Source organism: Coturnix japonica, chromosome 14, assembly GCF_054131305.1.
Source record: "Coturnix japonica strain WE chromosome 14, WE-NBRP24, whole genome shotgun sequence".
Lineage (NCBI taxonomy): Eukaryota > Metazoa > Chordata > Aves > Galliformes > Phasianidae > Coturnix > Coturnix japonica.
In genome coordinates this window covers 13,751,316-13,769,543 of record NC_140676.1, presented here as the reverse complement: position 1 = coordinate 13,769,543, position 18,228 = coordinate 13,751,316, and the positions used below count along the sequence as shown (strand labels likewise).

The window sequence follows — 18,228 nt, the reverse complement described above, 5'->3', positions numbered from 1 at the left end:
GCAGCCGGCACCAGCGTTCCGCGCAACAACGTTCCGCCCGCACGGCCTGACCGGGCGCAGCGTCAGGAGGCGGCCCGGCCCCGCCTGCCCGAGGCTGGGCAGACTGACAGCGGTCGGGCGGCGACATGGCGGCCTCACTGGGGCGCGCGGCGGCCGGTAACGGGGTAACGGGGGGCCGGGCGGGGCGGGGCTGATGAGAGCGGGGCAGTGCGGGTAGCGGCAGCTCTGCCTGCCCGGTGCGCGCTGCCCGCCGCCTCTCTGGGTGCTTTACGGGCCAGCTGCGGGACCTGCCGGGTCGGCTTTAAAAAGGTCCGATACGAATGGCATTATCTGTCTTAGGATAAACTTACGTGGCGAGCCACCTGCTTAATACTTAGGGCACCAAGACAGAGAAACAAAGAGAAGCTTGCCTTTAAATTGTAACTTAGAGGTCAAATGCAAAATTCTTTCCTATTCACTATAGTAATTAACCTCAAGTGTTTCCTCCCCTAACAGTAATGGCAGACTCCCCTCGCTGCACAGTTTTACTGCCACCGACTGCAGGAGAAAAGTGAATGAGACCCGGTGTAGTCCAGTGCTCCTCCAGAGCTACAGTGCCCTTCTGATCCCAAAGTAGCTCTGGCACAAACAGAGCAGTGCCAAGGACAGTCCCGGCCTTGCTGGCTGGCACTTTCCAAAACGCTAACAGCACCTCCTGTGATTTCAGACAGACTGTGCCTGTTACTAGGCATGTAACTATTTGCTCCAGAAAGCTCATACGCAGTATACACAGCCCTGCTATGCCCAGCTCCACGTGGTCAGAGCACAGTCTCTGCACTTGGGAGTTTTCCTCAATGTCAAACCAGGCCATAGAGCAGTGCCTGCTGAGAAGGCTCTTCTCACTGTGACCCACTGCTCTGTAACCCCTCCAGAGAGCACTGCTGCACTCAGTAGGAGCTTGCTTGGAGCTATTTACCTCACCGTGTAAGTCAACCAACACTGCCCCCATCAGGGGCAACAAGCCTATATTCATATATTCAACGTTTGCAGGATGCCATTCTATGCCTCTATCAAGACAACTGCACACGTTTGAACTCCTGATGCACACAATGCTGGCATTCAGACACTTAACAATTAAAAAAATAACACCCAATAGATACGTTAAAAATATTCTTCAAATGAAGCTGAACATGGTAACATACATTCCACAGTAATGCCAAAACTAAAGACAGTAATCATATACTAGGGCAGGGTGTGCTGAATCTTCTATAAGGGACAAAATGCCTAAAAAGACTCAGATTGGGTTATCAGTGTCTGAAAAATTACGTATTTAAAAAGAACAGTGGGGTAAATGATATATATAGTAGGAGAAGAAACTGCATGCGTGAATTTGCATGTGCACGTTTGTCAGACAGGGACACAGTTGGACAGACACTTCACTCGCAGTCTCAGTTGGTTTCAAAAGAAACAAAGTCTTATTTTTTAACATTGGATAAAGTTCAGAATTATCTGAGTAATTGTGTAAGTTACAGGATGAATGCTTTTGTGTTTGAAGAATGTAACCACATCTCTCTGAACAAAGGACTGGCTTTGTTATGTATGCATAATTCACTGAAACATGAAAGTGATGGAGTTTCATTCTGAAGTTGCTGGAAAGCTTTCTTTTTCACTGCAGGGTCATCCTTTGATTATTGGGTGTGCTACTTCTTAGCATGAAAATGAGGCCAAAAACATGAAGATGAGTAAAGAGTAGAATTTCAATTAACTAGTAACTATATGGCTACTATGTAATTCCATAAAAATACAAATGCTTTTTGTTTATTCTCAGTCAATCAAATCCTTATGGAATTAAAATATGCATATGACTAGAGATAGAATAAAGTCACACATCTTCACTATTCTAAGAAAAACCTTCATCCATACATACTCACTGAAAAAGTAGAGTTCTTAGGAGGGGGAAGTGGGTTGATGCATAACTAATGCTTATGAGTATTTTGACTTTACAAGAATCTTAGAAGTATCCTTAACCTCTTCACTCCATTGTCATGGCAGGAAATACTGCAGAAATCAAATGCTTCTTGAGTAGAACCCAACAGAAATAACACTTTCTATTTCCTTTACAATTGCTTCAGTGTAAAGGTGGCTAATATAAAGATGTTAACCAAGGCGATGATAAATAGTCAAAGGTTATTAGTAAAGAAGACTCACCAATGTCAAAGCCTGGACTGGATAGCTGAGGCAGTCTCCACCAAGGAGCAATCTCCAAGAGATACTGCATCAGTGGTGGTCAGCCCTTAAATGAGGTCTCAGAGGAGGTGGAGTCGAGGTCCACCCCTTCTGGGAGCACAGCTCCATTACTCTCACCTGTGCTCCCGCAGCTGACCCAACACTTGCCTCAGCTGATTAATCAGTGGTTCCAGCTGTGATTTCCCATACACTTCAGTAACAGCCAAGTAACAGTCTACCTCTCTAATTTTTTGTCAGTTTACTTGAAAGTAGACAAAATGCAAATTTAATCATAATAGCTGTGTAATCTTATGCCCTGTGTGAAGCATAGCAACGGTTACAGATGGGAGATATCAAGATGACTGGGGAACGTTGTAGCTTTTCCTACCAGTCATGACTGCCTGAAAATCTACATTAGTAGTATTTCCATTCAATCATGGCATATCAATACTTGAAAACAGGAATGAAATAAGAAAAGTGCGTAGAAAACATCAGAAATAGTATAGCAAGTGGTCATTTCACATCTTCCTTCTCTTTTGGAAAATACTGACTTGAAAGTTTCTCTTGCTTCACCAAGAATTGAATTAGACCTTAAAAAGCGATGACAGGAAACAGCTGTTATTCTTAGGTAGATTGAAAAGAGTATTTGACTTTTTAAAATGCATTATTTACTTTGGTAACCTGGTCAAACTCAAGTCTAGTTAATTATCCATTCCTCTAATTATATCAACTAGAAAGTGCACGTTTGGTATGTAATAGAGCATTGCATACTACTGCTTCCCCAGGCAAGTGCTTTGTTCACTCCAGATACAGTTTCATTTAGATAACAACTGTACCTACAAAATAGTTTCTGCATAGATATTTGAGAAACAACAGATTTTCTTCAGCATAGAAGTTGCTGGTAGATTTTAATATGTAAAAGCTGAAAAGTACTTTGAAATATTGAGTTACTATACGAGCACTATTGTAACCTAAGGGTAACAAAAGCAAAGAAAGAATTTTCCATAACTTCTGGCTGTGATGAAAGTGATGACAGGATGTACTGTGTGAAAGGCTGGCAGGAATTACACCAGAACACTTACTTGGAGAGCTGAGCAAGCTTATGAAAGCACTTAGTGTAGGATGCTGGTTTACTATCAAAATATTCTGAATATGTTTTCTTTTATGTTAGTAAGTATTGAAAATATGTAAACTGCATATTGTTAAAGCTGATACGTAAGTACATACACACGTCTCAGTACTGCATCTTTCTCGTTTGTGTAGTAAAATGAATGGATAGCTGCACTCTTCCAGCTGTGAAACCAGCTGATTAATTACAGCTACTGCTGTACCTTACAGAGACTAGTAACTTTTCAGAATACAAAGAGCCTGAAGAATGTAAGCCTAAGTGTATTGGAAAGCATTCAGAATCTCAGTGCAACCTTGGCACAAACTCTTAGCAAAATAGCACATCTGTGAATTTGCAGCTAAGAGTGCATCAAAGACAAATGCTGAGATGCCTCTAGGTTGGCCTTGAGGCACTGGGAACTCTGACATGGCCTAAAGCAAACTGGCATGAAATTCAAATGCTGCCTTTCTGAATACATCCTTTCATTTGATTCTAATTGTGGTGCTAGATGCAACCAGTAAGAGCAATGTTTCCCTCCCATCTCTCCAAATTCAGCAGATTGTAATTGCTCTAATTCTACTTTTTTTTTTTTTGTTTTCCAGATTGAAAAAAAAAACCAAACAACTTTTGAACTACTTGAGCAGAACAGAAATAAGATGTAGCACAAAGTTCAGTACTGTCTTGTCAGAGCAGTCTGAAGAGTTGTATAGACATCTGAGCAGTTCTTCATTGTACCTCATTCCTCCAGGATTTCTCCGTCTTTTATCTACATCTAGATACTATCCTTTGCCTTTGTGTCATATTGTCGTTCAGTATGTTTTGTTTTTCATTACCTTTTCGTTTATGATGAGTGGTGGTTGGTGGTTTTTCTTTAAGTCATACTGAACTAAGTGGCACTAGTTGCATTAAAAAAGCAAATATTTTAATGAGCTGAATCATTGTTCAGTAGGGCGTGGTATTATTCATTGTACTTAGAAGAGAAAGATTTCTAAACACCTTGAAACATGCCAGTGAAACCAAATATAAGACCTGTGTGAGACATGAGGAAAATAAAAGCAGTTAAAGACATAATCATTGGAGAAAGGGGAAATAGGAAATGAAACACAGGAGAGGAGATGATAGTGTTCCTCGAGCCTCAAACGCAACATGACATTTCTTTCCTTGCTGGAGTTAGTGCTAACAGATAAAAGCTCAAGTCTTTAATCTTTCTTTTGGGTCTTGCAGCATCAGTTAGTTCTGTCCTAGGTTTTTGTTGTTGTTCTTGTTTGCTTGTTTTAATTCCTACATGTATAGATATGTCCTTATTTCTTTTTGTATTTTATAAAAGGCTCTGAAAAATTCAGAAGCAACTTTTAAGTACATTATAAAGCTGACTGCTGTATTTGGCCACATATTCCTACTTTTAACAAGCATATACAAGCATTTAGAACACTTCTGAATAATTACAGTCTCTGAAAAAGAAGTTCCCGTGAGCTGAGAGTTCTGTGGAGTAATTCTTTCCTTGGTCTTTGTCTACAGTCTGCATTCCACAGCAGTTTGCTTAGAACAGGGAGTTACATAGGTCTCTTAAAAGGGCAAAGAGGGATACTGATATTTTCTCAAAAGCATCACATCGATGCTATTCACTTTTTTTTTTTTCAGGGCTTCTTACCAGACTGCAGACCTCAGCTCCAACACTACGAACTTTATTATCATCAAATTCTTTTTCTCAGAATGTTCCAAGCTGTTTGTGGAAATTGGGCCGACTTAATCATGTAGCAATTGCAGTACCTGATCTGGAGAAAGCTCAGTCCTTGTATAAAGATGTGCTAGGAGCACAGGTGAGCGAGACTGTTGCTCTTCCTGAACATGGTGTCTACACTGTCTTTGTGGAGCTGGGAAATACAAAGCTGGAACTTCTACACCCTTTAGGAGAGAAAAGTCCCATTGCAAGCTTTCTGCAAAAGAATAAGACTGGAGGAATGCATCATATCTGCATTGAGGTATTTAACGTAATATATTATATAGTAAGATACCAGATATTGAAGTTTGGATTTTATTTTTTTTTTCATAGGTTTAAACTGTGTAAAGAACAAACATAAAAGGCTGTCATAGTTGTGAAAATTTCTGTTGTAGAGATGAGAGCCTTAAACGTGGCTGTTTTCTGTTTTGAAAACCAGAGTTCCATCCCATAAATTACATCAACTTCCACTCCTGGGTGCTGTAGAAATTATGTGTTGTTACTATGTATCCAGTGTTGAAGGTACACAAGGCCAAGGGCTTGTTAAGAGTACTTGATGGGTGGTAACTTCTTGGCATTGGAACTTCCTGATAGACGCTGGAAAAAGATGCAGTTTTAAGTTTAAGCTTAGGTATAGTTTAGATCCTCAGTAGTTTACTGCTGTTTGATATGTCTTTGATAATTGTATAAAGAAGTCAAAAAAAGACCATTGGTCACAGTGACCAAACATCAGCAAAGTTTCTTCTGGCACGTTATTCTCGTTCAGCAGAGAGATAAGTTTAAAAGCAATAGAGTATAAAGGTGCTGGGCATAGTAGTCAACTTATTTAGTATACTCATATTTTAGTGTAGGTGGTAGATGCAAAATTCCATAGTGCTGCCTATTTTTAATGCTTTCCATATTTGAGTATTGCAAACTTTATTATTTCACTCAAAAAGGTATAAAAAAATAAAGGGATTCCCAATGTGAGTGAAATGGTTTTCCAACTTCAGCTATAAGGACCATTCTGTTTTAGAAGCATGAAGGCTAACCTAGGAAATGGGGAGTATAGAAGAAAGAAGTGATTTGCAGTAAGACCAAAGAAATGCTCAAGCCCTCTGTAGGACCAGCACTACTGAGTTATAGGTACAAGAGAAAGATGACGTGGGCACTTTGCAGCAAAAACCCCCCCAAGAATTTTAAGTAAATGTAATCCTTTTGAAGAAGATTTAAGAACTATTTATTACCATCTGAAATTGTTCTGCCTAGTTCTCTGTTCTGTAGGGATAAGATCTTTCTTGTTGAAGACAAACCAAAGACAAACCAAATAACCAAAGTCATCAAGGGAAAACATACTGTTAATTATGGAAACTGTGAAGAATGGGACCTGCTAATTATCTCATGTTGAAAAATGCAGAAGCGTTGTATTAAAGAAGAAAACATGTCGCTGTAAATAGTAGGCAAAGAAAACCAGGAGTTGTAATGGAGCAGATAATTTGGATTGAACATATGAGGTAGTACTACCTACAGCCAGAACCTCCTAAGTGAAGTCTTAGAACTCACTGTTAGATTCTCTAAGCAAAAAAGTAAATAAAAATCAGATAAAGAGTGTTTAAAGTCTCCTATATGAGTGGTAAATTCAAATGGAAGGTTATAGACCAGTTTGCATGGAAAAAAATATTTGTTGGCTTGATCACCACCGTATCAAAAAGCAATTAACCACTCCTCCTCCAATTTCCTATTCCCCACAGAATGAAAATCTGAGCATTTCAAGGCATGTTCTCTTCTGAAATTGAGCAAAAAAAATATTTCAGATAAACAAACAAAAATGTTCATTTGAAATTTGAAAATATTTTGTAGAAATAACTTTCCATGACAAATCTTACTGCAAAAAGCTGAATTCTAACAATGTCTTTCAGTACTAAGGTGGAAGTCTGATGAGCTTATCAAATTGCTTTTAATTTCTTCCTTCTGTCTCACTGTTTAAAGTAAAATTTTATATTGATGTGTTGGTAGAGAATTTGCTTTGGACAAAATAAGCATTTTTTGAAGAAATCAAGTAATTCCAGATGAATTACAATTGAAATTAGTAACTGCAATGACAAGAATGCTGAATGTTTGGTAAGATATCCAGCCCTGAAACTCTTAATGTGATTGCAACCACAGACTTTCCACTGTTTGCTCTCATTGCTTCCTTAGGGACACAGAAATTGATTCCAGCTGAGCCCAGACACAGTTCCTCTTTTGGCCATCTCTGCAGGAGCTGCAGTAGCTTTTCTGCTTGGGGAAGCAACCCGAAGGGGGCTATAGGCTACTTCTGACACTGTGCTGTCTTTCTTTATATAACACTTGAGTCATTTCTTTTTCTCTTTTTTTTTTTTTTTCTGGCTGACTGGTAGTTGTGTGTAGGAGGAGTTGTAGGGAGATCTGAATTCTGATCAACAAAACTGCAGCAAACGAGTAGGAATTAACAGATGTCTGTTACTCTGAGTCAAGGCATTTTTCATACAATAGTGTTATGAATGTTTATTCATGGAGTTATGTCCAGACACCTCAGCTGGGAAAAAAACAATGCAATTATTTTTAATTCATTATAGATTATTGACTATTGTATTTGCTAAACTGAGTGCTAATTGTATTACACTGGAGGATGAATGCATTTAAGGTTTGGGGACATTCAAACAATTTGATATCGTGACATCAAACCTAAGATCACATTATGTAGTTTAGACAGGTTTTTGTTAATTACATTTTACTGCAGGAAACTTCTGAAATGTAATGGTAAATGCTGTTGTTCTGATTAATTTTGATTTAAAAAAAAGAAAAAGGAACAGGTCATAGACTGGGGATATTTTCTGATGAACTTCTGTAAACAGTATTTTTCTTTTATAAGGTTGATGACATAAAAGCAGCCATGGCAGAACTGAAGAAAAAAAAGATTCGAATATTGAGCGAAGAGCCAAAAATAGGTGCACATGGCAAACCTGTGATTTTTCTTCACCCTAAAGATTGCCACGGAGTCCTTGTGGAACTTGAGCAAGCCTGAGCTGCAATATTCATAAATTAGACAATAAATGAGTTGTGAAGTTACTGAGCTGGTGCTGAGAATATTGATGTGCTATTCACTCTTTACAAATTCACTGTAGTTCCTGTGGATTAAGTACGGCTTTTGAGCAATGAGACAGTGCTGCAGATTTCTTTTTCCCGCATTTGATTTTCAGAATCAATGTGTTGACATTTCTTGAATTCACTATGATTCTCAAGATGTACACCTAAGCCAAGCTGCATTTATAACAGTAATTTTGTTCTGTTGCCTCATGTTCTTGCTGCATGGCTTTACTTCTGTAACCACAGAAACTGTACGGTTTCTAGGTCATTCCACATTATTTTGTTCTACATTTTAAAGCAGAGACCCAATTCTCAGTGACAACAGTAAAAGCTTAGATACCCCCTTTAGAAATAAAGGGAAAGGGAACATTGTACTTTCTGTTTTCGCCATTCACTGTCTGTGCTTCATGCTGATTGACTGATTCGTGCAATAAATAAATCTATATTTTATTGTATGGCTATCTGAAATCATTAAATACATTTTCCTTGGCATAACAGTTAATGAGTGAGGAAGTTACAAGCGTAAATCATCATGTTGTTATACGGACTCTGCATATGCAGACAACGGGAAGAAAGTGTCTGAAAAATGACATGATAGAGATATATTTCAGACTTTAAGATGCATCCTGCATTTTTGTTTTTGTCAGCCAGTGAATACTTGTTTTCAGATTTTATCCCTAGGAAGATCTCTGAGAGACACCTGAACAAATAGTGGGAAATCACTTGCTTTACAAATACTGTTTTCTAATGCAGAAGTGCTTACAGAATCACTGGAAAGCATAAGAAACATGAATCTTGGTTGTGTACAGTCTCCTCACATCAGAGAGCATGCCAGTGTACTTAGTTTCTCATAGACTGCAGTCACAGTTTGTTGACTTATTCATGGCCAGGCCTCATGTTATTTGTGTGTGTTAAGCAAGCAGTGTTTGTCCTGATACTTTTCTAAGTTCATTTTGATATCAACTGTAAAAGCTGAATACTTTCTGTTTCTCTCATTATTTTTCCCAGTCCTTAGAAATAATATTTTTACCAGCTAAACCACAACCTGCATTTTTTATTTTCCTGCACATACTGTGAATTGTTCCACCTTGATCTAAAATAAGTTCATTTTATTCTAGGATAGGAAAACCTCTGGTTTTATCATGTTCAGTCTGCAATTAATCCACCTGGATTTAAGAAAAAATAGTGCATCAGTTTGGATTTGTGATCATTATTACCATCTTTACCCAGTTTATTGTAAGTTTGGGAATAACTTCTGTTTTGAAGCCACAGTTGCAGCATTTAAAACGGTTGTGAGACTGACCATTTGGAAAGCTGTGAATGAATGACAAGAGAAACTTCTTCTCACCACTTCCTGAATGGGATATCTTTCTTAATGCACATGCCAAAGTATTGCTGCATGTTGCTAAGGACAGTCCTTGGATTTGGACTGTCTTGCTGTGGCACATTAATGGAAATTGATGTGACCAAGAAGGTCTTACCGGAAAACAGCAGAATGTGGGAATGGTGAGATACTAACAGGAAGGGCTCAGCTGATTCTCTCCTTATTAGAAATTCATCCACTAGTGATACGGACTTGGGTTTGTTGGGCTCCAGAACCTTTAGTTAAGAGAAAAAGGTAAGAGTTAATTGTTTTATCACTGTATTTGTGAAATTATTAGACTGTGAAGCAGAAGAAAATTCCTAGCACTTCTCATATTGGTACTGGGCTGCACTAGAAGTAGTCAGTAAACTGATAGTTTAAATCACAGAATGTTGAATCGTGTAAGATTAATATGGAAATGGAAACTAACAACTTACAAGGGATTTACTTATGAACTTACAAAGGAATTGGCCAACACTTTAAAATGGAAGATCTCACCTTCTTGGAAACACAAATTCTATCACCTTTGATAAATGTTTTTAAAGCAGTTTGAATGTTTTATGAAATGCAAATTTACTTTATTGTGAAGGAGGAATGTTTGCCTCCTAAAACTGTATAGTCCTTTAGTATTTATAACGTTATGCTATCTCTGGTGTTTCATGTTCATTTGCACTGTCTCTCACGTTATTAAAAGCACAGTTAATTGCTCAATGTACAGCATAGATTCACAAGTTAGGAAGAGTTCTTCCAAACGTTTAAAGTAGATATATTTTGAAGTACTTTGTGACATTTCTAGATGTAATATGAAGTGATCTTTAACTGTTAACACTTTGTTACCATAAAAATAGTACACAGGTACTAAAATCTTCCATAAGATGTTAAATGAACCTTTTAATTCACTTTTACATTGCATTTTTTCCAGTAATAAAGATAAGTTTAAGTCATGATTTAAAGGAAACAAAAAGTTCTAAAGTAACAAGTAACTGTAAGAGACCAGACAGTTTGCATTAAATGAGAAGGAAAACCTCACTTCTGCATCAGTGGCTGGTACCACAGACAAAAAGAAAAGAAGATAAATGTAGCAGCTTAATAACAAATAGCTGTTGTGTGAATCCTAATAGAAATTGAACCTAAACAAACAAAAAATCCACTAGCTGGGTTTCCATGAAAGGCCTTTGCATATAGATGGAATTTGAGTTGGTGCTAAGCAACTGGTACAGCTACCGCAGGGCAAACAAAGCGTACCAAGCTGGACGGGATGCAGAGTGAACATTGAGACTGACCAGAACGCAATACAATGACATTAAGGCGGCTTTTCACTTTTGCTGTCATTACAAAGATTGCCTTTTAGAGTCAATAACTACAAATCTGAGATCTGCATATTGATGAGCAAGTCCTGTCATAACTGGCCTAGCAGCACTCCATCTCACATGATCTCCTTAATTTACCAAGTAACTGCAATCACCTCCCTGTGGGAAGATCTCGTTGTTTCTGGTAAAACGACCGAGAAGCCAACTGGGTTTGTCACTGACCATAAGAAATGTCATTCTTGGAAAACTACAGGATCACAGAATGGCCTGGGTTGAAAAGGCCCACAGTGCTCATCCAGCTCCAACCCTTGCTATGTGCAGGGTCACCAACCAGCAGCCCAGGCTGCCCAGAGCCACATCCAGCCTGGCCTTGAATGCCTGCAGGGATGGGGCATCCACAGCCTCCTTGGGCAACCTGTTCAGTGCGTCACCTCCCTGTGTGAAAAACTTCCTCTAGTTTCTAACCTAACCCTCCCGTCTCACTTTAAAACTGTTCCCCTCGCCCTACCCCTATCCCTATCCCTATCCCTATCCCTATCCCTATCCCTATCCCTATCCCTATCCCTATCCCTACCCCTATCCCTATCCCTACCCCTATCCCTATCCCTATCCCTATCCTTATCCCTACCCCTATCCCTATCCCTACCCCTACCCCTACCCCTATCCCTATCCCTATCCCTACCCCTACCCCTATCCCTATCCCTATCCCTATCCCTATCCCTATCCCTATCCCTATCCCTATCCCTATCCCTATCCCTATCCCTATCCCTACCCCTATCCCTACCCCTATCCCTATCCCTATCCCTATCCCTACCCCTACCCCTACCCCTATCCCCCCCTGTAGCCATACTCTGTCCTTTCCTTCACGCCGCTCTGCGGGGTGCTGAGTCGGGCTCGAATCGCGGGTCTCGATCGAGTCGTGCTCTCGGCGGGTTCCTCCCCGTCTCCCTTTGGCGCCGCGGCGGTGGCGCTATGCGCCATGCATGTTCCCGGGCGGCCGGCTGTATTCTCTCACGCAGCTTCCCGGGCCCACCAGCCGTGTCGGTGTGTGGCGCCGAGGCTGCACACAAAAGAGCGGTTGCTGCCCCCGTGTCGGTCGCCGCGGCGCGGGGTGGGGACCGGCATCGCGGCTGTCAGCCAGGGTAAGGAGCGGGGCCGCAGGGCACGGACACCCCGCGGGCGGCGACACGGCGGGGCCGGGGCTCCTTGGCGGGTGGGGCGGCAGCATCCCCGCGGCTCCTCGGGGGAGCGGGAGCCCCGCGGCGCCTCACGGAGCTGAGCGGGAGAACCTCGGCCCGAGCGGGCGCCGCGCACCTCGAGAGCGGCAGCGGGGCCGCCCCCGGCCCGTCCCCCGCCGCCGGTAACCGCTGTGCCCGCGGGGGGACCCTCCGGCTTTGGGGGCAGCCCTGCGGCATGGCGGCGCGGGGCTCGGCCGTGCGGGGCTGCGCGGGGCCGCTCTCCTCCCGCCGCCCCTCGGCCGCCCGGAGCCCGCGGGGATGGTTGGGGCGCTGCACCGGGCGGCCGCTGTGCCGCTGTGCTCCCCGCGGGACGGCCGCCCCCAGCGCTGTGCCCGGCCCGCCCGGCTCCGCTCGGCTCCGTGCGCTGATGCGGGCGCTCGGTGCAGACGGGCGGCGCGGCTACAAGCACAGTGTCAGGGTTTTGTTGCAGGGCTGGAGGCTCGAGGGTCCGTTAATGGTCAGACGAAACGCAGGAGAAGCCCTCATGCAATGCAGCACCGCTAGGAGTTTGTTTCTGATTTCATGCCTCCCATGCAGCAAACGGATCAAACATTGTCATTAGCTTTTTTTTTTTTTTTTTTTCCTTTTTTTCTTTTTTTCCCCGGCTCCCTTCGTCATCAGATCTGGAGGGGAAAAAGCCGCTCCATGAGGGGCTCCCAATTTTTCCTGGGATAAACAGCAGCAGGCATTACATGGTGATCTGCCTTCCCCTTTTGGAGCAGTTTTTGAATCCAATTCTTGTATTGCCGTAACAAAAGGGATGGGGGTGGGGGAGAGGAGGGGAATGCTGCGTTTCTGGCTGCATCTCGAGAGGTGAGGGCTGGCTCCTTGCCTCGGCAGCCTGCGCTTACAGGGCTCTGTACTTAGCATCCTCAGTGTCATCCTGGCGGCTGCTGCATGGCAGTGAGGGCGTATAAGAAGTGTAAATAAAGGCGACAGAAATCTGGTTGCAATTCAAAGATGATATGCATTACGTTGAGGGTTAAGAAAAGTCAGAAATGACTGTGGCTCGTTTGGGTAAGAAATGGAAATGTTTCAGTTGTATTACCTTGTCAAGGCCACTGTATAATCTCCGTGGAGGGGGGCTGGGAAATCTGTTTGCAGAGAAGGTATTCCATCTATTCTGCCTATTGCCCAGTGCTCCCTCATTTTAGCAGCAGAAATGAACAACAGAAGCAACTGCTATCACAGTTCTATGTGGCTGTGTGTAAGCAATAGTATTTCTACATAAGATAATCTTAAAGGGAATTTTTGTGTAATTGTTTATCAGCACTTAAAAGTAAAAACACAGTACGTGCTGGTTATCTGTATGTTGAAAAGCATATGATCGAAGCTTTTCTTACAGCATGAGATGGAAATTGATCACTGTATAATCCAGATTCTTCTCTGTGTGGGACAGTCAAGGTGGATGGACCTTTTATTTCTGTATGTTGTGCTATGAGTACTGAACCACAGAAGGGGAAGCTGCTGTACTTTTTCCTTTATAGGCTTATAACGTTTTACGCTGCAGAGCTGTCCTTGTAAACCTTGACTGTCAGGCTTCCAAAGCCTAAATTCTGTGATAGTTTCGGTCTTATCTGCACTTGGAAATAGCTAAGGCTATTTTTAAAGATGCTGTGTTGCCCCTAATCATCAGCTGTGTTATTGCTTCGCCCTGATCCTCTAATCATAAAGAAAAAGAGTTCCTGCAAACGTCGTGGTGGCTCAGCTTTTTTGGTCAGTCTTATGATTCTAAGGGGGGGGTGGGCATCTTGAAGAGTGATCTTTTGTGGAGTTACTTGGTTGATGCCAGCTTAAGTTGGAGGCTGGAGATAAATTTTAACAAGAGCTAGGTCCATAAGAAGTGACCTTTGATTAACGCTGTAAACATGAAGAACTACTTCAAGTGTAATTGTACCATCTCTCCAGCTGTTCTGACAAGAATGCTTGCTAATTTCCCAAAATACCATTGCTTAAGCCTCTTCCATGTTATGTTCCTGTGCTGAAGGTGAAGAAATCCAGCAAGAAGGGATCTGTTCCTGGTTACCACATCACAGAGAAAAATAAAGATCTTCTTGTTCAGAACTAAATGTTGGTTGAAACCTTGAACCCATCCTCACTTGAGGAAGCCTAGAGTTAATGACCTTCTGTATCCATTTCTTATTGAATCCATGCTTGAATAAAATAGCCCATGCTTTTAGCCACTGCAACAATAGAGGCTGGAGAGCAGCACTGCTGAGAGGGCTCTGGGGCTGTGGTGGACATGAACCTGCACATGAACCAGATGTGTGCCTTAGCAGCAAAGATGGCCAGCAGCATCTTGGTCTGTGTGGAACACAGCCAGTAGACCAAGGGAAGTAATTATCCCCTTCTACTCTACATTAATTACACTGTATCTGTAAAATCGTGTTTAGTTTTTGGCACACTTAGTACAGGGAAGATGATTATGAACTGGAGTGTGTTAAGCAGAGGCCACCCAAGTGGTTTGGGCTGGAGGCCAGGCCCTATGAAAGGAGACTTTGGGAGTGGGGATTGCTCAGCTTCGAGAAAGGAAGGGCTGGGGGACAATCTTCCAGTACTTAAAAGGATGTCATCAAGAAAGCAGAGCAAACCTCCTCACAGTGGTGTGTGGCAGAGAATGAGACACAACAGGCATGTGCTGAAACAAGAGATGTTCAAGCCGGATATTTAGGGAATTTTTTCAGCTACGAGGGCAGTGATGCATGGGAGCAGGTTGCCCAGAGAGGCTGTGTGGTCTTTATCGATGGGGATTTTTAAGACCAGACTGGATAATACCCTGAACAACCAGATCTGGGCCTTCTGAAGACCACGGTTTGAACAGAATGTTGGACAAGACACCTCCAGTGTTCTTTCCAACCTGAATTTTCATATCGTCCTGCAAATAGTTGTATGTTTGTGCCTATCTTTAACTGATACAAGAATTAGATGTTACACGACACAGAACTTTTTTTAGGACGAACTAGACTTACCCATGTATCTCAGCTAAGACAGAATGTAGTATCAGTATGATATGCTGGCCAACTATCATTACTTTTGCTGATAAACAAATATGTTACTATATGCCTCATGCGGAGGAGATATTTACTTGATAAATTCATATTTTAATGTTGGTGTAGATAAAAGGAAGAATGCACTCTCTAAGTATTTGGTTTTTTTTTGCCACTCCTGTCAGGCAGTTAAAGCCTTGGAACCTTAATGTAAGAGACACAGCAGTAGTTCTTAGAGCTGGAGAAAATAAAGCACCAGTGCTGCTGTATGGATTTCACAAGTTAAGAGGAAGACTTGCAAGTAGAGCCCAAATCCATGAATTTTTAGATGCTTCACGAAACATGCAATTGCTGATTACAGTGTTCATTGTAAGTACTTTGGATATTTGAAAATGCTTTTTATCTACTGGGGAGAGCAACCAAACATTAGGATTATGCATTGATGGATTTGTTGTTCTTTTTTTCCTGATGACCTATTTACCTTTGAAGACTGTGTGAAAAGCAACACCAGAAAGCACCATGCATGTCTTGAAATGTTCACTGCTTTAGGTTCATCCTGCCTGCAGAAGCTAAACACACAACATGTAAACTTTATTATGCCATCTGTGAGGAGAGGGCTTGCTTTCAAGTCTAAATTTTCTCAAAACTTGAGTCTCATCTCTTAATGGTACCATTTTCCAGAAGAAAGATCTTATACCATTGGTAAAAACAAATACAGAACAAAGCATTTATTCCTGATGCTCATAGGTAAATGCACTGTCACTTGAGTACGTTACATTTCTTTCCTTTTTTATTGCAGTACTTACTGTCTTCACCTACTGCAGCAGAGAGGGATGACTTGCACTTCAAGAGGAGTGAGTTAGAGTAGACCAGAGATGCTACAGATAACTGCAGGATTAATAGGTACTTCCACCTAGGCAAAAGGGAAAGAACTAGAAGCTCTGTAGGTGGAGATGAGAGGATAGAAGTCTCATCATTCTCATATGATAAGGCTGTGTGATGTTATGCTGGAGATGCATACTCTAAAATATATTCATGCATGAAGGGATCATTTGCTTTTAAAACAGCGGCAGATAAGATAAAGAGGAAAAGAAAGTTTGCCAAAGAGATATGTGTGTGTGTATATCTATATTTAAAACAAAAAAAATCTTGGATGGAAGAAGTATGGCAGTTGTAAGCAGTATGGGGTTTGTAGTCTAGATAGGGATTTTCAAATAGCACTAATTCTGCAGTGCTGATATCCAGCTGGATTCCCACTGGTGACTACAGGAAGGAGTATTCTGGGATAGTTGTCTGTTTTGAAGTATTAAAGATGAAGCTTCCCTTAGAGAATAGTACTTCTAATTACAGACTCCGGTAATTAAGGTTCATCCACATAGGAATTACTTGCTATTGTTTTATTTCTTAAGAGACAGGTTGAATATTTCTATTCTGTTCATTGACTGAAGTAGTTTTGACCTTCTTTTGTAAATTGATGTTGGGAGCATTTGTGAACATGTATAGCTAGCATTATTTCCAGTCTTCTGAGCTATTTTTGGAAAGATTCGCCTCTCAAACATGTTTGTCAGCTACAACCTTTGTGAAAGTTCCTCTCCCCAAGTCAGTTGTATCACAACTACGATCATTTTCAAAGAGTGAAACCTTTTCTAGGTTTTCTTAAAGCTCATTTAAAACATTTCTACAGTTGAGAGACCTGACTCTGCAAGTTTGTCTTCTATGACTCTTATGACTCTTCTATGTTCATGTGTTAAGAGTCTGTAATCCATGAAGAATTAGTGGAACTCTTTCACATAAGTTCAGTGGTTAGATTCCGCTAACATTTTGTAGTCATAGCAGGAAAGTTACTTCTCACTGTCATAAGCATAGCCCACAGGTTACAGTCCAACAGTGGATTTGTAACACAACCCATGGAAGGTGACACTGTTCAGGTAGATTTGAAGGTCGAGCTGTTTGACCACTGCAGTCCAGAACACCAAGTAACAAGATAATTTAGGGATCTGGGGGTTCGTTTCCCTTTTTTTTTCTGTAAGGCAGTGACTGTAAAGAGTCATCTCTGCTTTAATGTTGTTTTACTTTGGATTTGTTGTGAGTGACAGCCAAGTGCTTATCTTCGCGTGACACTGCAAGGTTCCCTGAAGATTTAGTGAGATAGTAATTCCAGTAAAAATTGAACAGAAAATTCATATTTTAGCAGATAAGCAGAGATTGAGAATTTATGTTCTTACATACAGGCTTTCATCTTTACATCTCACAATGGTAAAAGAGTGTAAGTGAAGAAGACCTTTCATATCTGAGGCTTTTAACAGTTAATATAAATCTTAGTTGCACTAACAAATTGGTAATAGATAGTGAAAATGTTACCTTAATTTTCCACAAACATACTGTACCTAGATGTGATCCCTAAGGATCTTTAGATGGAAGTCCATAGGCTTCCTGCCATGCAGAGGGCCACTAGTGGCCCTGTAGCACCAAGAATTCTTAATCACAGAGAGGATGAAGGTATTATAGCATTTAATACCAAGGAAGAAAGAAAGTCAGATGGAACCAACTGTTCTAGTCAGGAAGCATTTGCAACAGGGCAGGAAATTTTGGAGTGGTTTTGGTAATAGAGCTTGGGGAAAGCTCATCTATGTAAAGCAGAGAAACCTGTAGATCTTTAAATGCCGAATTACTTTAGGAATTTACTAAACTGATTAGAGAAATATTATTAGCACATCACAAAGGAGGAGCACTGGGGTGGGGTGGGGAAAGAGGGGGCACAACATGATAACATCTGTGTTGGTGGTGGTGATAGTCTGTATGTGAAAATTCTCTGAGGAGGAGGAAGTGATGAATTTTTGAAGTGTGTGCTTGGCTTCAAAAGAGAATATTTAGAGGTACGGAGTCTGGCTGACATTAGCTGTGTTTCCAGTCAAGGTGATACTTGCCTCAAATGGAATGAAACACGTAACTATGAAGTCACAGCATCACAGAATTCCAGGGGTTGGAAGGGACCTAAAGAGGATACTGAGTCCAACTTCTCCTCTCAAGCAGGTTCCCTACAGTAGGTCACACAGGTAGGCATCAAGATGGGTCTTGAATATCTCCAGAGAAAAAGACTGCACAACCTCTCTAGGCAACCTGTTCCAGTGCTCTGTTACCCTTACTGTAAAGAAGTTCTTCCCCATATTTATAAGGAACTTCCTGTGTTCAAGTTTTGGGCCATTGCTC

At 41.4% G+C, this 18,228-nt stretch overlaps 3 protein-coding genes across 10 annotated transcripts in view; 2 read left to right on the top strand and 1 right to left on the bottom strand.

The window, feature by feature from the left end:
* The window catches only part of MPHOSPH10 (M-phase phosphoprotein 10), a 96,545-nt gene that overhangs the window by 6,658 nt on the left and 71,659 nt on the right, over window positions 1–18,228 (bottom strand). For all 4 annotated transcript variants that reach the window (XM_085515716.1, XM_085515717.1, XM_085515719.1 and 1 more), the window contains one exon: window positions 9,602–9,719. The gene's annotated coding sequence lies outside the window, so the exon portion shown is untranslated. The remainder of the gene's footprint in view (window positions 1–9,601; window positions 9,720–18,228) is intronic.
* MCEE (methylmalonyl-CoA epimerase) lies at window positions 91–8,575 on the top strand. 3 transcript variants are annotated; one of them, XM_085515722.1, is made up of 3 exons: window positions 91–156; window positions 4,955–5,133; window positions 7,906–8,575. In XM_085515722.1, the coding sequence occupies exons 1-3, from the start codon at window positions 126–128 to the stop codon at window positions 8,056–8,058; spliced, it is 363 nt and encodes a 120-aa protein (XP_085371848.1). In that variant the 5' UTR covers window positions 91–125; the 3' UTR covers window positions 8,059–8,575. The 3 variants fall into 3 exon arrangements, with proteins under 3 accessions (XP_085371848.1, XP_015728013.1, XP_085371847.1); XM_015872527.3 differs by having other exon boundaries at window positions 4,955–5,295; XM_085515721.1 differs by having other exon boundaries at window positions 4,955–5,295; window positions 7,212–8,575.
* APBA2 (amyloid beta precursor protein binding family A member 2) overlaps window positions 11,828–18,228 on the top strand; it is a 79,881-nt gene continuing 73,480 nt past the window's right edge. For 2 of the 3 annotated variants that reach the window (XM_032446942.2, XM_032446941.2), the window contains exon 1: window positions 11,828–11,935. The gene's annotated coding sequence lies outside the window, so the exon portion shown is untranslated. Of the gene's footprint in view, window positions 11,936–15,203; window positions 15,388–18,228 lie in introns of all 3 variants that reach the window. The other variant, XM_085515711.1, reaches the window with a different exon arrangement.

Bases quoted from the DNA above. Each gene is read 5' to 3' on its own strand.
- MCEE (XM_015872527.3), top strand. From the start codon at position 126: ATGGCGGCCTCACTGGGGCGCGCGGCGGCCG. The intron at 157-4,954 runs GTAACGGGGTAA...TTTTTTTTTCAG, and splicing joins ACTGGGGCGCGCGGCGGCCG to GGCTTCTTACCAGACTGCAG. The intron at 5,296-7,905 runs GTATTTAACGTA...TTCTTTTATAAG, and splicing joins TGCATCATATCTGCATTGAG to GTTGATGACATAAAAGCAGC.